The sequence below is a fragment of the Puntigrus tetrazona genome, chromosome 20 (genome assembly GCF_018831695.1).
Source record: "Puntigrus tetrazona isolate hp1 chromosome 20, ASM1883169v1, whole genome shotgun sequence".
NCBI lineage: Eukaryota > Metazoa > Chordata > Actinopteri > Cypriniformes > Cyprinidae > Puntigrus > Puntigrus tetrazona.
Genome location: NC_056718.1, coordinates 16,895,907 through 16,914,128, shown reverse-complemented (window position 1 = coordinate 16,914,128; position 18,222 = coordinate 16,895,907). Strand labels below are relative to the sequence as shown.

The 18,222-nt window shown below is 36.9% G+C and overlaps 1 protein-coding gene and 1 long non-coding RNA gene across 3 annotated transcripts in view; one reads left to right on the top strand and one right to left on the bottom strand.

Annotated features, from left to right (window-relative positions):
• Positions 1-2,182, bottom strand: part of LOC122324686 — a 32,926-nt gene extending 30,744 nt beyond the window's left edge. The window contains exons 1-2 of the long non-coding RNA XR_006247213.1: positions 2,055-2,182; positions 1,893-1,969 (exon numbers count right to left, since the gene is read on the bottom strand). This is a non-coding gene — a long non-coding RNA (uncharacterized LOC122324686). The remainder of the gene's footprint in view (positions 1-1,892; positions 1,970-2,054) is intronic.
• A 14-nt stretch (positions 2,183-2,196) lies between these two features.
• armc2 (armadillo repeat containing 2) lies at positions 2,197-17,568 on the top strand. 2 transcript variants are annotated; one of them, XM_043219285.1, is made up of 18 exons: positions 2,197-2,323; positions 2,960-3,243; positions 3,619-3,691; positions 3,776-3,950; positions 4,736-4,865; positions 6,312-6,355; positions 6,812-6,919; positions 8,498-8,688; positions 9,442-9,544; positions 9,638-9,882; positions 11,636-11,781; positions 12,259-12,358; positions 13,504-13,786; positions 16,238-16,360; positions 16,466-16,579; positions 16,660-16,792; positions 16,883-17,022; positions 17,220-17,568. In XM_043219285.1, exons 2-18 carry the CDS (start codon positions 3,032-3,034, stop codon positions 17,357-17,359), a joined length of 2,460 nt encoding a protein of 819 aa, XP_043075220.1. In that variant the 5' UTR covers positions 2,197-2,323; positions 2,960-3,031; the 3' UTR covers positions 17,360-17,568. The 2 variants fall into 2 exon arrangements, with proteins under 2 accessions (XP_043075220.1, XP_043075219.1); XM_043219284.1 differs by having other exon boundaries at positions 3,773-3,950.
• Positions 17,569-18,222: the final 654 nt, after the last annotated feature.

Here is an 18,222-nt window from a genome sequence, read left to right as displayed (position 1 = left end):
AGTGCCACCCTGGCCCTTATGCAGCCTCACCACTTCTTTGCATTGTATCTTGTGGAACAACTGCTGAATTCATTACTATATTTGTCTAAAATATATAGCACCCCACTCAGAACTCACAGGACAAAGTGAGAAAGTGTGTGGCTGGCTTTTCTGGATGAGTCAATCAGCAGTCTGTCGTCACTGTGTCATAATCAAAGCCACTGTGTTAGAGAAGAAAATGGCAGTGTCCAAAGCAGTCAGCTGTTTGTTCTCGCTATTTTTCTTTCAGCAAATTAGTATGTCAGATGGAAAGGTCAACAAATGTGTTTCCAAAAGCAACACAAAACCTGCCTATATTTATGTTCACGTTTATTCCAAAACAAACCATTCAGGTTTTGTCTCTCGCCACTACACTATAAAAGTTATATTCAAACAACAATGCCATATACATATATGTGTGTGATATAAAATAAGGCATAAAGCAAGACCATATGTCAAAGCGCTGGCCGCAAGGTTGTGGCTCCAACAACAATGACATTTTTATCCTTACAATCCATCCTGGCTTAGTGTACGTGCTCGACCGTGTGTTTTTATTTATGCCAAACAGGCTAAAGCGTATCTGGTACACCACGTGTATTTTTATTTATGTCAAACAAGGTAGAACAAGTGATTGAGTAGGTGCTAAGACAATGACAGCAATGTATTTTGGGATTTGGTTACTTGCACCACTGAGGCTTGACAATCTAAACAGTCCCCAGTTCAGTCAGTAACATTTCCGGCCATGTTTGTTCCTCTATCCTGCTTTCACGAATCAAACACGGATAAATATCCAAAGCAACATGTGAACTACAACGAACAGAAATGCCTTAAAATGGAGGACTGCAATTATCCTTTGTTTTTTGAGAAGGGGTGTAGATCTGTTTTGTATTGAAGAAAAATATGAATTTTATGAAACTGATGTGCATGGATAAAAAAACAATTCAAAAGTATAAAAATGTAAAGTATTAAAATAGAATAGTAAAATCTAAAAAATAATTGTCTATACTTATTTTTAATGGTTACTTTAAGCACAATTACGAATTTCATAGTTTCTCAAATTCATTACCTGTTCTTTATACATTAACGTTTCTCTTATCACCAGGTGAGAGGGTGTGAATGTCTGTCCAAAGACTGCCCATAAGGAAGTGGTTGCCAAGGAGACAGCAGCAAGAAAATGATGGTCTTTCCTTGCAAAGCAACCAATTTACCTCAGTGACGTAGAAGAAGAGCAACCACCGTCAGTGGTGTGTGTGCATATGTGTCAAGGTTCACAAGATGATTAAATACACGCCGTTCATGCAGCCCTCTGAATACAGATGTGCGTATCTCTTGCAAGTGTTATCTGAAATCTGACAATCTGAGAAAAGGAGTAAGCATGACATACTGTTATCAAGATTGCCATCCTTGGCACCACACTTCCCTAGTGACAATGAAAGAGGGCAACCATATCCATGCAGCTATTGGCCAACGAGCACTCACTACTAACTCCTGATTGGCTCGCTCTTTCAATCACGTTACACCAATGAGACGTCTTGTATCTATGAGAATGAAGCTTGTAGAGCTATTTAAATCTAACCACTGAGCCAAAATATGGCTCATATGTGCATTTAACTTTAAGGGGAACAGAGAAACATATCGTTTTGGACAACTCAGTTCAGTCTTATTTGTGAAATAGAGAGCTGTATAAAAGTAAAAATTAGTAAACGTGCTGTGAGCAATGCTTCACGAATATTATTTAGAGTCTAAATCAGCAACAATTAAAAAGCTTTGACGTCTGTTGAAAATAACTGGACAGAAAAATATTGTGAATATTGTTTGTCGAAATGAGAACACAACCCGCGTGTAAAACAACTACGCCATCATCTTTAAGTTACCTGTCATCTCCTGTGCGTCGTTACGTCTCCTCACATCCTCTGAATTTTCCTATCCATCACTGAACACCAGGCAAATACTACGAGTTTTGGGAAGGAATATAAAGACTAAATAAAAATAAATGTATGTATTTATCGAATACTTCAAGTTTTGACTTGTCTCACCTGTGTTTTTCCGTTGTAATGTTATAGCTGAGTCTTTTTTGTAATTAAAACAGTAACATTTTCTAAAAAACAGTGGAAAAAAACTTGACGGAAAAAGACACTAGGTTCACACAACAAAAGCCTCCGTGTGTCACGTGATCATGCGCGTGGCCGTGGTTGACCCTGTGGAGTGCGTCCCTCTGTCTGCTTTCACACAAGCTCGTCTTTCTGGATTAAAGATGATCTCTTTAAAACATTGAAATCAAGGCCTAACGCGTTTGGAATTTAAGGTAAATGGGAAAATTGTTTTTCTTTTTTTTCTGTGCTGTTCACGTTGTGTACGAAGAGCAACAAGTTGTCTGATAAAGTAAACAGGCAAGCAGGCAACGCTTGATACTTATTTTGTCATGGTTTATTGTTGTTGTTTTTTTGTCGGGTACCTGAATGCAGGATCGCAGATCGATAAATAGTTTATTTATTTATTTTCTTTAAATGTTTTGTTTCTTTTTGTTTTATGTGTTTTGCTTTGCTACACCACAGCTAGTGCTTTAGCGGCGTTGTGCGTTTCCATGGTGACGGCGCGTGAACGCGCATGCTTGTTACATTCTGGAGTGTGTTTAGGGAAAAGGCAACTTGCTTGTAAGTTCCGGCTTTACCAAAAGAGTTCAGTGCAACATGCATCCAAAGTTGGCTATCGGTGCTTTTTGGAAACGCACCCTTGGACGATCTGACATCTTTTGTGGATGGCAAACCACTTAATAATAATAATAATAAGTAGACTGAAGTAATAAAGATGAGAATGTCATAAAAAATATACAATTATAAATATTCCTTGCACAGCTAAATCTTTATTTTTCCAAGAAGCAGATAATTTTGTTCAAAAGGTTTTTTTCCCCTTCCTTTAACTAGCTCTTCATCTTTTCCAGACCTTTTTGGTTATAAGGTAATGGACAAGGTTCCAGGCCGTTGATACCGGTACACATCCCTATGGATCAAACATGTCTTTAATGGAGCTTCAGGACAAAAGTGAGCGTGTCTACACGAGCACTGGCCTCAGGAGACAGACGAGTGCTGAGATTGTGTCAGAAGCTCGTCGCTCTCTCAGAACTCTTGCCACACAACGGCCTTTCACACCTCAGGAAAAACATCGGCAGCTCTTCGGAGAATCCTCTTCTCGTGCACATGATGGACGACCACCATCTGCATTCAGGTAAAACAACATTGAAGATGATAGATTTATCTATTCAACCCTTGTTCTGAATGTATCTTGCTCTTTCCACTTCTTTAGTGACCTTTGTTGCAGTTATTCTTTTTTCCCCATTTATTTATGTATTTATTTTTTTAATTCCCCATAGTAATTAAAAAAAAAAAAGAGTTATAATCCATGAATAAATAATCAATTAACAACTTTGTAGCTCACAGTTGGTCTGTTTTTAACTTATTGTTCGGTTTGGCTAAAACGATTTTTTTTTCACATCCAGAACCTGACTACTGTAGTTTAAATTGTAACATTAGCTGTTTGATTATTTTTTTTATATAAAACTAGTATGCTGGTTTTAATTGCATTCATAAATTTCTTTTTTAGCCTACATGCCCGACATTTTGAAGCTCCTGACTCCAGGCCAGGCTCTGGAACTCGTCTCAGCCCACTGGAACGTGTAAGGAGCCTTTCAAAACTTTCTGTATGACTATTCAAATGAAAACAGGAAACAGTAATTCAAGAGTTCTCTCAATCCCAGAAGCCCAGGCTGTCTGTGTCCCTGGATGAGGATGAGGATGACGATGTTGATGAAGCAACTCTCCCCAAACCCCCATCTGAGCGAGGGTATACAAGGATAGGATCAGGAGGTTCTCGAGCCAGACAGCTTAGAGCAGCTTCCATAAACAGGCTACCACCAATGACACCAAACACAAAGAGTAAGAAAATAAATAAAGCAGTGTTTTGACCTGTATATGTTTTCTATCATCCTCCTTTCAATAATAGTCGATGTTCACCTGTCAGGCAGATTGATAAATCTTTTCATTAATGACAATGTACACACTGTAAATTTTCAGGGTGTGACAACCGCATTTAAATGTGGGAGTGAATCCCCTAAATGACCGTTCCATGTGTATAGGGAACAAGTCTAACTCCCGCATCTGTGATGATTGACACAGAGGAAACCACTAAAGCACTAAAAGGTGAACTGACAACCAAATTTAAATACAGTGTGTACGTGGCCATTGTGCCCTCTGTCAGTGCTTCTAAAGAGACAGTTAGCTAACTGATAAAGTATTTCACACTAAACCAAAAATCTGATATAAATCAGTTTACATCCCCAGGATAATAGTTTATATGTATTGAGAAAACAAAATGTGTGTTTGTCTGTCTTATCCTGAGTGTGTAAGTAATAAAGTCCTTCGAAAAGTTCAATGACACCAAAGGGTCAGTGCTGTAAAAGGTTGATAGGAATGCAACAGTTTTTTTTTTATTCTTTAAAGAATTTTTGTTTTTTTATTCTTTAAAAGAATTTTCCACAAACATATAAAAACATGTGTTTTATTAAAAATTTTAAATAATCATTAAATAAATATATAGGTAGTTATATTAAATTGTTGTAGTATTTCAGAATACACTGTCCAAATAAATTTTTTAAAAGTTTGTAGATTATTAACACAAAAATAATTTTTATTTTTAATTGTGTTGTTGTGTTCCTATTCAGATATGGCTCTAGAGGCAAGGATAGGAGCAGACCAACCGGGTGACAGAGAAAAGCTACGTTATTCTGATATTACAGAGCATACAACAAATTCATCCTCTGAAACAGACCTTCATATAGTTACTAAACAGAGGTATGCTTTTGAGCCCAAACATCTTTTGCTGTCTTCTATGCGCACTTGAAAGTTTATTGTTCTTTTAATGTAATATCTGTCATGTTTTGAACACGTTTACAGCTTTGAAACCTCTCTAGACAGGTAGCTTTGAAGCAGCATTCATGACATGGACTCACATTATAAGTTTGTCCCTTTGAGCTCCACTACAAAAACCTCTACTGTCAATGCATCATCAAACTCCCTCAGTAAATCGATTCATGCTCCGTGCCAAAGAAGAGCAATAAAACATTTGTATGTGTTGTTGACTCTCAGGACTCCCCATTCAGAGACTGAACTTGTTTATTGTTAATCATTCTGAGGATCAGTAGACCCCAGTGGTATCAGTCCTTCTGTTACCAAAGTTATAAGAGTTAAAATATATTCTCTTTTGTGTACATCTTTAATTAAATGCAACAGAATTGTGTTAACTATCAGTAAGGCCGCATTAAAAGTTGTGTTAATTAAAATCTAAGCGCTCTCATTAATACGCTGCCCAGAAATCCACTTATGAAAATCGCAAAGCTTCCAATTTGGATGCATTTACGGACACTCTGGAATTTAATAGTAAGTTAAAGTCAGACAGCAAGCCCTCTCTCTCCCTCTATATCTCTACCATATCCTTGTTATAGTTGCTAATGGAGAGATATTAGATTATGCAGGCCGTTTGTGGCTGGCCGGCTGACTGGTCTGTTGACCACCAGTACAGTCTCATTTGAGATTCACTCGATGAGATCACGTCTCGTCCGAGGCATCCCATCAACAATGAGGCATTATTGAGACAGTACAAAGCCCAAACATGATCAATGCCACAAATATGCTCAACCGTACCCTCATTTCTTCTCAATCCTTATAAAATACCCATGTGACACGTGATAAAGATGAATGACGACATTATACTGCAATATAAAGATTGGGGATTGAAAGCTGTACAAGTACATCTGAGACATAAGTCAGTTTAACCTGCTCTTAACGATAAAAACTTAAATCATGTTAACGGATATCTTGATATTTGAGATAAAATTCACCATGACAATGCATGACTTGCTCTGAGACAAGCACGTGAAACCTGCGGTTTCCTGTCTGTTGCGGTATCCCTTATATGCACGCATGTTTTAGTGAACATTTACACAAGCAAATTTTGAAAGTTATCTATTTTCCACCAGTAACTGATTTTTGCAACCACTTGACAGTTAAAAAAAAAAGGATAAATAATAATAAAAAAAATGCCAATGAAATGCTCAGAATATCAGAATATCGCAACAGTGACCTCTTGTGTTTGCAAGGAAAATACTATGACAGTACTGGCATTTATTAATAAATAAATAATAGGAATGTAAATATAAACTTAAAAAACAATCTATGTTTTTCTAACTTATGTAACCAGTCAGCTTTGTATGAATATTTATTTGTGGTTGTGATTAATAGGATAGCGCAAACTGATGTATCCAGCGCAAGAGGATCAAAACCAGGTACGCTGCTGTATCTATAATTAATAAATCTGCACTTGAAACCGCTAACCAACACGTGATAAACATGCCAATCTTGGCAGTAGCCGCAAACATCTGATCGAATTGGAAACCTAAACCACTTTTGCAGCAGTTTCTCAAGGTTCTTTATCCAGATGCCAGTTGATAATCGTTTGATCTGTTGTTTTCGCAACCCACTGCTTCCTGCAGCTCGTCCACAATGCAAATGCACACAGAGGCATTTGAACAGAACAGACACTAATGAAAAAGCGTGTGGGTGTAAAGCTCTGACCTTTTCATGCTATGCTGAACATCCTGTATTACATTCAGATGCTTTAAGAACTGCTTGAGTGAACTTTCTAAATTTCCCTACTGGGATCAATCAAGTACATCTGTCTGTTTATTTATTTGTCTGTCTGTCTGTCTTTCTAACACCCACTACATGTCATTTTGGTGCAGAAGTCAAGCTTGGGCATGGAGACACTGGAGATGACAACATGGATGAATCTGTGTTCTGGAACTCTATAGTTCTTCCTGTCCTTCAAGAATTTGAGTCCTTTGCACCAGGTGATGATTAAAAAGCTCTTATGAATGTGCTTAATATGCACCAGTAATCTGATGACCTTAAAGAGTAAAGGGTCAAACTGTGTTTTGCTAGACATCATCAGACCAACAGGTTTGGATAAAACCGGTCAATTCAAAATTAACTTTATGATTTAATACTTTGTTTGGGGTCAAAACAACCATGAGCTCCAAAAACATATTTAACGGTTTATTTTAGATTGATACTAGATTCATTTTGGGAACATAATTTCACCCTCCATGAAAATTTTTTGGGCCTTTATAAATATGAATATAAACAAATGCAATGTTTATAAGATTTTCTGACTTTCTGCAGCACACTTTTTAAAGTCTTCTTTCAAGGAATATTATTAAACAATTTAAAGAAAAATAACATACTATGCAAAAATACCCCCCATTACGGTTTTATTTTCCCTATAACAGTTGCTTTAAGATCTAAAAACATTGTTTCTTATAATTTGCTAATGCTAAATTCTAGATTTACAAAGATAGCCCTAAGTGTGGGGTTATTGAATTGTGCTTATGCAAGTTCATTCTAAAGAGCTGCACTTGCGCTTGAATGAGTCCCAGAGTGAAGCAAAACTGCAGGGAGAAAGAAAAACACAATGTCTGAATGCAGAGAAATAAAAACAAAGCCTATGTTGAGCTTGGCATGGTATAGAGTTTTTAAAGTCAAAGCATGTGGGGGGAAAGGACCGTGAAATGCAATCTAATAGCAGTAAATATTTAAGCACTTTGAAAATTCAATCAAAATTCATTTAAAAGATAAATACCAAATATTTATTGTGCCAAGAGCCTCTCAGTTCATGCATGAAATACCATTCATATTCTCCATGGCATCATCAGAGGGTGCCGTTGGGGAGAATGCCAACCATCTTGGAAACAGATTTGAGAAAAAACATTTGTTTTAGCAAAAATAGCTTTGGAAAACGCAGCCTGTGACTTATCCCCTAAAGGCACGTTAGATCCAGCAAGTATAAGGCTTTGCCAGTGCACACAGTGGTTAAAAAGCATGTAGAGGTAGATAATTATTCTGCAAGCAACAGCTAGTCTAAGATGCAAAGATGCAAAAAGATTATTTATCAATTTTAATTGAGCCCAGGGGATTTTAGAGATATTGGTACTCTATTGAAGTCTAATCTAACTTAAAACTTATTGACATACCATATTGTTTTGCTCAGTACCAGTACATTTGAAAAGACAGTAAAGAGCTATTATATACAGTATGTACTAATGATGCATACCATACAGGGGAGAATTTGCCCTGAAGGGCCATGTTAACTCTGTCAGTGGGTGTTAACATGTGGGCCAAATGTCAGTGAAATGTCAGTAAGCCTACTATGTGTACACATCAGTTCAGCTGAATGAAAGAGGCTGTGTACCCCACAGACTACTCTTCTTTCACTGTCCTTCACAGGGACAGTTGAAGGATAACAATGATGCAATTAATACTGTGTGAGACGTTCGGTTTGAAATGCGACCTTGACACTGTTACCTATTTTGTGCACTGGAACATACAGTATACTGATCAGGTTTTGTCTTTTTTAAAAACAACCCTTATAGGTGATGCCGTGTCAGACGAGACTGTGGGAGAACTGTGTATCGCATGCAATGGTCTCCATGATGCACTGGCAGAGAGAGGCATGCTGGGAAGGCAGTTCAAAAAGAGGTCCACCATCCTTAGAACACTTTTCAGGCTTATAGATGTAGGATCGGATCGACTTAACCTAACATTAGCCAAATTTATACTTGCAGTAAGTATACAGACACACACCTTGTATCACGTTGTATTGTATTACCTTGTATTAAATCTGAGTATGAACATCATGATCTCGGTCAAATTTATTCTAATCAATTTAATACAAATCGGCTATAAAAAAATGTACAACAACAAAAAACATCTGGTAATACTTCTCGCACATTCAAAAAAAAAAAAAAAAAAAAAAAAAAAAAAATATATATATATATATATATATATATATATATATATATATATATATATATATATATATATATATATATATATATATATATATATATATATATATATATTTTACAACTATACTAGCCAACTATTTTTAAACCATTAATTATTGTTGCAGTATTTTAATATTTTTTTGAACATTTTTTTTAAACATTTGAATCAGAAGAAGTGTAGAAAAGCACTTCTGTGTGCTCTACTGACTTACATCAAAAATCTTAGCGGTCCGTTCAGCCCCGTTTAAGAATGAAATCTTCAAACTTCACCGCAAACATCATAATTGCACATTCGGTAATATCAATTTTGTTTGCACATTCCACATCATTTACTCATGCTGACAATTTGCAAGCATATTCATGATTCTAAATGAGAAAAGGTCACGACACTTTAAGATAAATATCCCAGTATGGGATGCAGGATCATTTACAAGCTCTGATCTTAAACAGCCTCTGCTTTGTAAGGTAAGATGAGTCTACTAAAGTTTGAAATCAAGCAGTAGCCTTATTGCTTCCGTCTGTATTACAAGCTCAGTGTGAGTGGAAACAACTTGCTGAACATCTGCAAACTCGTCTTCAAAATCAGCCGGGACGCTAGTAACGATGCCCTGTTCCTCAATGGCTGCATCCTAGGTTAGACCTGATTATTGCATAACTCACCCATTTACTAAACTCAGTTATTATCTCCAACATCAGTCCATTGTGTGTATGTGTGTCCACACACAGACTCCCTTCTGTCTCTGCTCCACTGTGAGGATGTGTGGAGTAAAGGTGAAGCCCTGTTGTACTGTGTTGGCTCACTGAAGCTCCTCTCTGGGAACAGCGCCATCTCCAGGCTGTTGCTGACAAAAGGCTTCGTTGGTGTACTGCTGCAGCTGTCAAAGAGACTGATGCATGGTCCATCTTCAACTTCTCATGGGTCAGAAGTAGGAGTAGGTCAGCCTATCATTGCTGGACACATACTGGTACAGGTGGGTGATTACTGATTGGCTGCTTAGATTAGGCTGGAGTCAAGGTTAAAGTTGCATATTGTTAGCTGTAACCCTGTTTTCAGTATAGCAATCATATTCCCAGATATCCTAAATAAAGGAGACCACAGACAAACTGAAGCATTCTGAAGAAATTGTTTATATAAAAAATATAGGTTTCTGTGGATCTCTGTGGAACACAAAAATAGGTATTGAAAGAATGAGTTTGGATACCATTGACCTCCATTGTATGGACAAAGAAACACTTAAAGGAACTGTTCACTAATCATTAATCATTACCATCATGTTGTTACCACCACACCTGTAAAACCTTTGTTCATCTGTGAAACACAAATTAATATATTTTTTTATGTATTCTGAGAGCCGTCCGACCCTCCAATAGACAGCAAGGAACATGTTAAAATAGTGAATGTTGCATCATTGGTTCAATTGTAATTTTTCACAGCTAAGAGAATACTTTTTGTGCACAAAAAATATGACTTTATTCAGCAATTTGTGCAGTGCTGCTGACACAGAACAGCATGCATTACTTACATTTAGATAAAAGCATGCCCATACGTCATGATACTCTCCCAAATGCTGCCAGGGTAATGTGGTTATTTTTGTTTTCGTCATAGCTTTGAAAAATGATAGTTGAAACACTGACGTCACATGGATTATTTTAATGATGTCCTTACTATGTTTCTACCTTGATGATTGTAGGATAAAATGAAAGACATGAGGGTCAGTAATTAAGGACAGACGTTTCATTTTTGGGTGAACCATCCCTATTTTATGTTCCACAGATGAAAGAGTGCTTCAGGTAACATAAAGATGAATAAATATTAAAAGAATTTTTGGTTGAACTGTCCCTTTAAATCACAGAAAGGACTTTTCTGTGATGTATGATCATCTTTTTTCTTTGTTTTCTCAAAACAAAAGATCCCATCGTGCATATCAACAGTGACTGAGGTTATGTGCTTCCCCTATGTGCAACACACACACACACACACACCACCATAGACAAACAAATAGGTTTGCATTATAAACACTGTAAATCTGTGTCTTGAAGACTTTAAAACAGGAGGAATTCAGCTTGCTTGAACCCCACCCGGACGTTTCTCAGAACTCTGCTCTGGGAGCGAAACGGAACAAAATACGAGCGCTTCACAAGGGTGGGGTTGCATGGGGTCGAATAAAAGGGCAGATTTTAATGTGCTTTTCCCCTGCTTTTGTTTTTGCTTTTGTCTGGGAGGATGCCCTTTTTCCACTTCTCTGTGTCCATATTTTACTTCGTATTCCTCCAGCACAAAGTACGTCTCACAGGAATGGTTTAACTCTGCCCAAACAAACTTCCTGAACTCGGCACGCATGGTTTGATGTTCAGCGCCAATTGCTGTGCCACTCATTAGTCTGTTGGCAGACGGAAATGAGGATTTTCACGAAAGTATGGCCCGATGGTCCAAGTGGCTCTAGCAGGCATTCTTCATGTACCCTAATCAATGTCTTGAGCTCTTGATGGAGAGATTTATGAGGCCACTTTAAAGACCTTCTGTTATTTCTTCTTGATTATAAGTGCTTCCTCTTTTATATGCATTTCTACCCATTAGGCAGTAGTATACACACATGCACACCTGCAGCACAGTCCCTCATAAACACTCAATTACTAAACACACATACTCCTACATTTCTTTTGTGCGAGTGAATGTTTCTTAAACACAGTTGCTTACAATCTCAACCTCTTGACCCTTTCTAGGTCACAGCAGCTTTGAGAAATATAGCTGACCAGTCAGAGTCTCGGCCTTCCTTCCTGTCCAACAAGGCATTCTCTACTCTTTGTTTGATTCTGGAGAACCACCGCAATGACCTCGACGTCTGCATTTATGTGGCCCGAATATTTAGGTGAGCCTACTAGTCAGCTATCATTGTGATATGTGTCTGTGTACATTCAAATGCAGTTTTTTAATTGAGTAATTGAATAGTGATTCAAAACCTTTTTAAGTACAAGGCCAGTATTTTCTGTAGTGGAATTTTTTTTTATCTAGAAAATGTATTTTCTAAAATGCTAATAGAGTTAGAAGATTTATTAATCTGTTTTTTAATATATTAAGATTAGAACTTTTCCAGGCTTAGAAATTGCACTTGGATAAAATCACTTCTTATCCATTTTTCGATGCAGTTTTCTTAGGCCCTGTAATGGCCCCCAGCCATGAGAACCACTGGTTAAAAGTTTTGTAATGCATGCTGTAAAATACATTTTAAATATCCGCCAGCTGAGGTGAGGTCTAATTTTAGTTTGAGGAATTGAGCTTTTTGATTAATGTAGATAAAGCTGTGCCGCTTGATGTGTGTGAATATGCTTGTGTGTTCGGTCTCCAGCAAGCTGTCCACCTACACTGAATGCTGTCATGCACTAGCTGAGACGCCACGTTGCTGCAGCCTATTTTTGGATCTGCTAGGCAAACACAGCAGGAAACAGGTGAATTTGGCCCAAGTGTCTGTGCAGTGTCCATACACGCTCAGACATATGCTGAAACAAGCGTACACACACATGTAAACATATAAGCTGCATGTTCCGCTTTCTGCTCGTAAGTGAAACTTGAGCAGTGGCCTATGAAGGTGTGTGTATATATGTTTTTCTGTTCATTTTATTTCGGTACAGACAGTTCAGATGTTCTTCTCTCTCTTTCCTTCTGGCACTAAGAGTAATGAGATCATGTGCTCCCAAACTCATAAAGAATAAACAGTTCACACTGTGTACTAGGTATCATAAACAGTTCCACACACACGCTGTGCCTTTACATAGGGACATACTGTCCTCTAGACTACTAGCAGAGATCACTCTCTACAACCCACTTTCTCATTCATTCTATAAGGAAACAAAGGAGTTGGTGAAATTCTGTTCAAACCATCTGACAAATTAAAGTTAACTAGATTTAACAGGAGTTTAGTGAACCATCAAATCAAACATCAGGCCTGTAAATAGTTTTTGTTTTTATATTAAATCCTAATTTATGTCACAATTTATTTTAGTAAATAAATGTAATGTTAACCCTAAACATCAGAGTTAACATTACATGTGTGTATTTAATAGTATTTGTTTGTGTGCAGTATATTTAATGTAAAATGTTTTTTTTTGTGCTTTTAGATTTTATTTACATATATTATGTACATATTTTAGATATGTATGCCGCTGATCTACAATTCTAGTGTTTGCATGGTTATTTAAGTATAAGTATAAATTATTAATATAATATATATAATAACTATATAATATAAATATAAAAAAGTATAAATAATTGTAATATTATTTATATAGTAATATCCGAACAAACTGTTCGGGACAAACAAGTGACTCATTAACAACTATCACAAAAATGATTATATATATGGGTCAATGGCAAATAAAAATGGGATTGTATTCTATGGTGTGAACAAAAATGTAGAATAACATGAGAAAAGTGTATTCTTTTTTTTTTGAGAGAGGTTTTTTTTATTTTTGCTGTCACGCCATACATGATACATCAACTACCCATGGATGGATGGATGCATGGATAGATGTGCATGTGTTGTTACCTTAATTTAGACCTACTAGTAAACACACTTGTCTTTTTTTATGTGCAGGACCTAGTTGTGCGTCTTCTGTTCACACTAGGAAATCTGACAGCCAAGAGCACTGAAGCCAGAGAGAGAGTCTATGAGGAGGAAGGTGGGATAGATGTCCTCTTAGATCTTTTTCAGGTCTACCAGGAAACGCCATCGTCCCCTGAGCAATGCCGTGTCCCTGAGAGAGAGGACGTCCTGGTCAAACTGATCAGACTGCTGGCCAACCTGGCCATCCATCCCACCGTGGGCACGGCACTGGCTGCCAACACACTGTGTGTACAGCTGCTGCTGGAAGTGCTGGGTAAAAAAAACATAATCGTGAAATAAACACACACTCTCTATGGTTAATTAGTTAATAGTTTGTTCAACAACAACAACAACAACAATCCAAAGAAAAACAAAAAACGTGTTACCCGGAAAACCCACTGGGAACGTACTTCACAGATACTGCAATGCATTCACGGTTGTCGCCCTAAAAGCATTGTGTGTATGTGACCAATTCTTATCAGAAGCGATGGGACAACACATATGTTTCAAGCTAAGTGTTATGGACGACAAAAATTACTTAATTATGAATAAATACATAAATATATTCATAAATAAATGTATAAAATAAATTAATAAATTAATGTAGAAATACATAAATGAATAAATAAATGCTAAAATAAATGCATGTAAGAATAAATTAATGAATAAATAAATGCAGATATGTATTAATGAATGAATAAAGAACTTTTTAATGCATTTTTTATGCATTTCTGTAACATCTCAATGCAGGATTGGGCAAACCAGTCAGAACAATCTTTTCTATAACTCACTTTGGAACAAACACAAGATAACAATCAGCCTAGTTAGCCTGTTTACTTGACTAACTTTACCTTCACAACGCATGAGCAACTTCAGTATGAAAATCATGGCATCAAAATCTGAAATAGCAGAAAGTTTCCTGTAAGGGAAAGGGTAAAGGCTGATCATACACTGGGCAAAAATGATTTGTTTATAAATAAATTTATAAATCTATTTATTCATTTATTTATACATATCTGCATTTATTTATTTATTTATTTCAGCTTTTATATTTGTCCATGTATTTATTTATGTATTTCTACATTTATTTGTTTATTTATTCATTCATTTATTTCTATATTTCTTTATTCATTTGTTTTAATTTACTTCAGCATTTATGTATTTATTCATATATTTTTACTTAAGTCATTTTTTGGCAAGGAGGTTTACTTCCTTGAACTTGAATGAATGTGCAAGTTGGTTTCCCTGCACAGTGCAGTCACATGCTGTCCTCTCCACGTCAGTTACTGGCACAGGCCCTCAAGTTACAGCATCCTCTCCAATGATGAGAAGAGCCAGACTGTATGTTTTTTTTTTATTTTATTTTTTTATGCACAGCTCCTTTTTTTTTTTTTTTTGTGTTCTCAGACATGTTGCACTGTGGTTTGATGGTGATGGATGGAAGCTCGGTTTTGGGTCTGCATGTGAACGTTTCAAAAGCAGGCTTGTTAGGGTGAAGAGGTGGTTTTGCATTTCCTTTTTGAAATAGAGAACGAGATTTGTGTCCTGTGGAAATATACATCCCGTGTCATTTTGAGAACGCGAGAAAGAATATCAAAAGGTTCTGCTCGATTCCTGCATTTAGAAACGACAGTTAAAGGATGCTGTAGTTTTTAGAACCGAAATGTGGACAGTTAAGAGAGGAAATGGGTGGGGGATTTATTGTTTCTCGCTGATCTACTTTATGTCTGGTACATTAAAATGACATCCTGTTATGATGAAAATAAAAATCGAGAAGGAAAAAGAAACTGAGAAATCAAGGGTAACAATGACAGAGCATTTACCACAACAAAAGGTGTTTCGAAACGAACACGCGCTTTGCAGCATGACGCACAAACACTGACAGAGCAAACCGCACTTTGAACGAGAACTACAGGATCTTAATACAGTCACACATGCTGGCAGATTGCAATTTCAGATTTATCGTCAAGTACTGACAGTAAAATTCACACAAACGGTTTTCAAACTTAAGGAGGAAGTGACACCTGGGAGATCTAATGTTCAGTCTGCTGTACTATAACTTGTCTAGACGGGTGAATGCGAAATAAAATATTCGGCACGGTAGTATTCCCTTTAATGGGGTGGAAATAAAAATACTTATAGCAGTTACTGTCTATTTTTGCTTTGACGACTAAATTAAGTTGAAACAAAGCCACGACGGAATCTCTGCAACAGTTTGTTTTTTGATGATTTGGTGACTTTTTCCGATTTCTTTGTTTCGTTTCTGATTGAAACCGTTGTTTGAATTCTATCAATTCAATTCAATTTGTCTCTACCTACTCTACAAAAGCAGACAAGCAACATGGCGTTTGTAGTTAAACTGTGGTTAGACAAATGTAATGAATCAATCCAAAATTTAAAAAAATCAAGCAAGCAAAAAAATACAAACAAGCCTGGTTATTGAATATGTTTATTAAGTTTAAGTTGTTTTAAATTCTAAATGCGAATTTAGGCAAAACAGCATTATAATGCATCGGTATTCATTTTGAGGTCAGTATTGTTTTAGTATCACTAAGATACAATTATGTGCTTTGAATGAGTGTTAGGTGAGAGCAAATGTAGTCCAGATCATGCAAATAAACCTGCACAGTTAAAATAGGCTACTCATCATTTATAATGCATCCCTATTTTTAATATTTATGCTGTTCTGAGTTCAGTTTTCTGTGTCTTTCTCCTTGTCTCTCAGAGTGCATGTGCGTGCAGGAGAGTGAAGAGTTAGTGATTAATGCCGTGGCCACCATCAACAACCTGTCTTTCTACCAAGGCGAGAGCTCAGTGGTCCGTTCCCAGCACACACACATCTCACAGTGTAAGACGAGTGTGTGTGGGTGTGTATGTGAACACAGCCTGTATGTTGCATCTGTCTCCGTCCTCCAGTAATGTCCCCCTCCTGCCTGTCCTTCTGTCGTTGCAGTGCTACTAAAGCTCTTGCTGAGCTCCAGTATGGAGGTTGTTTTGGAGGCCACACGTGTGTTTGGAAATCTGTCGCAGATCAAAGACGTGAGACACTTCATCGTGCAGCACAAAGGTGTGAGACACCCTCTCTGACACTTTTTCTGTCCCCAAACCCCCAGTGGCTAACATTTGTGTTGGTCTTTTGCGTCCCAGTGGAGCAGTATGTGGTAACCCTCCTGGACTCCAAGACCCCTGATGTGTGTTTCTCTGCATGTGGAGTTCTCATCAACCTGTCTGCAGATCCAGACAACAGGGCCATGCTGAGGGCCACGGGAACCGTCCGGAAGTAATTCTCTTCACTCTTTAGAGTGCTTTCAACTTTTAAGTGTACTGTAATATGTATAAGTACTGTGTATTGTCTCTCTTCATATTGCAGGCTTATTGACTGTCTGCGTGACTTTGGGCCTCAGGACTGGCATTTAGCTGCTGTGGTGTGTCAGACTCTCTGGAACTGCTCTTTAGGTGGAGAGCTGCAACACACTCAAGAGATGTTGGAGATATTGCGGCTTTACGTTGGTAAAAACACAAGCATCAGGATTGGAATTATAGTATGCTAACTTGGTGGAATTAATGACAAAAAGTGATAAACCGTGAAACATATATAATACTATCTATATCTATCTATCTATATATATATGTACATATATGTGTACAAATATGGCATGAATTTTGTATGAAATTAATGTAGACGTTTTGTTGTGTGTTTTGGACAGACAGAGGAGCTTTGCAGTGGCCTTCTGATGATGGAGTCAGACAGGTTCAGGAAGCATGCTGGGAACTTCTCTTTTTGCCTGTAGCTGAGAGGCTTAGACAGCGTTTTTATATCGAAGACACTACTGGCATGATTTCGTAAGCTCCACTGACACGCTCCTGCTCTCTAGATGTCACACGCTTGTCTGTGTGTGTATATATGTACCGTATGTTCACCTACAAGCCGAGGCATGAGTCGGTGTGTATATTGCACTTTAATATAATGTTTCTTCGGATATTTTGAATATATGTTTCAGAAATTTGTCCTAATTTACCTTTTTTTTTTTTTTACAAAATAGTTCAAATGTTTATTGCATATATATATATATATATATATATATATATATATATATATATATATATATATATATATATATATATAATATAATTTAAAACCATAAAAGCATGAATTGTGTCAGACAGAAGGCCAGCCTACATTCATAAACACTAAATTAATGTTACGTGCAAAAAATCACTCAAGAGCATCTCCATGATCTCAAAGACTTTATTAAACAGACACTTCCAGAAAAGTCTGTAAGGAACATAGAATAGAAACATTGTCGTACTTTCTTAATACAATCACATCAAACTGATATAATATGGCACTGGCTTCCCTCCTTTTAACGGGTTACACTTTACAGCTAAGGTCTATACATTAATATGAAGTTTACAAAGCTGCCCTAGAGGTCATTTACATACATGCTTAAAAACAAATGTCCAAAATGGGATTTTTCGTGAAATTTATTCAAATCACTATTTACTGTGGTTTAACGTTACCCTCTCACTCTCCATTATGCGAAGCTGTTTAACTCCTGCACAACATCCAAGGGAATTTGTCAGAAAAGAACAAGATATTTTATCGTTGTTAAAGGGGAACACAGCTTCTCGCATTTTTCTTTTAAAATGAGTAACAACTAGTCTATGGTGATTTCCATTTAATAACCATTTACCGGCACTAATGACCAT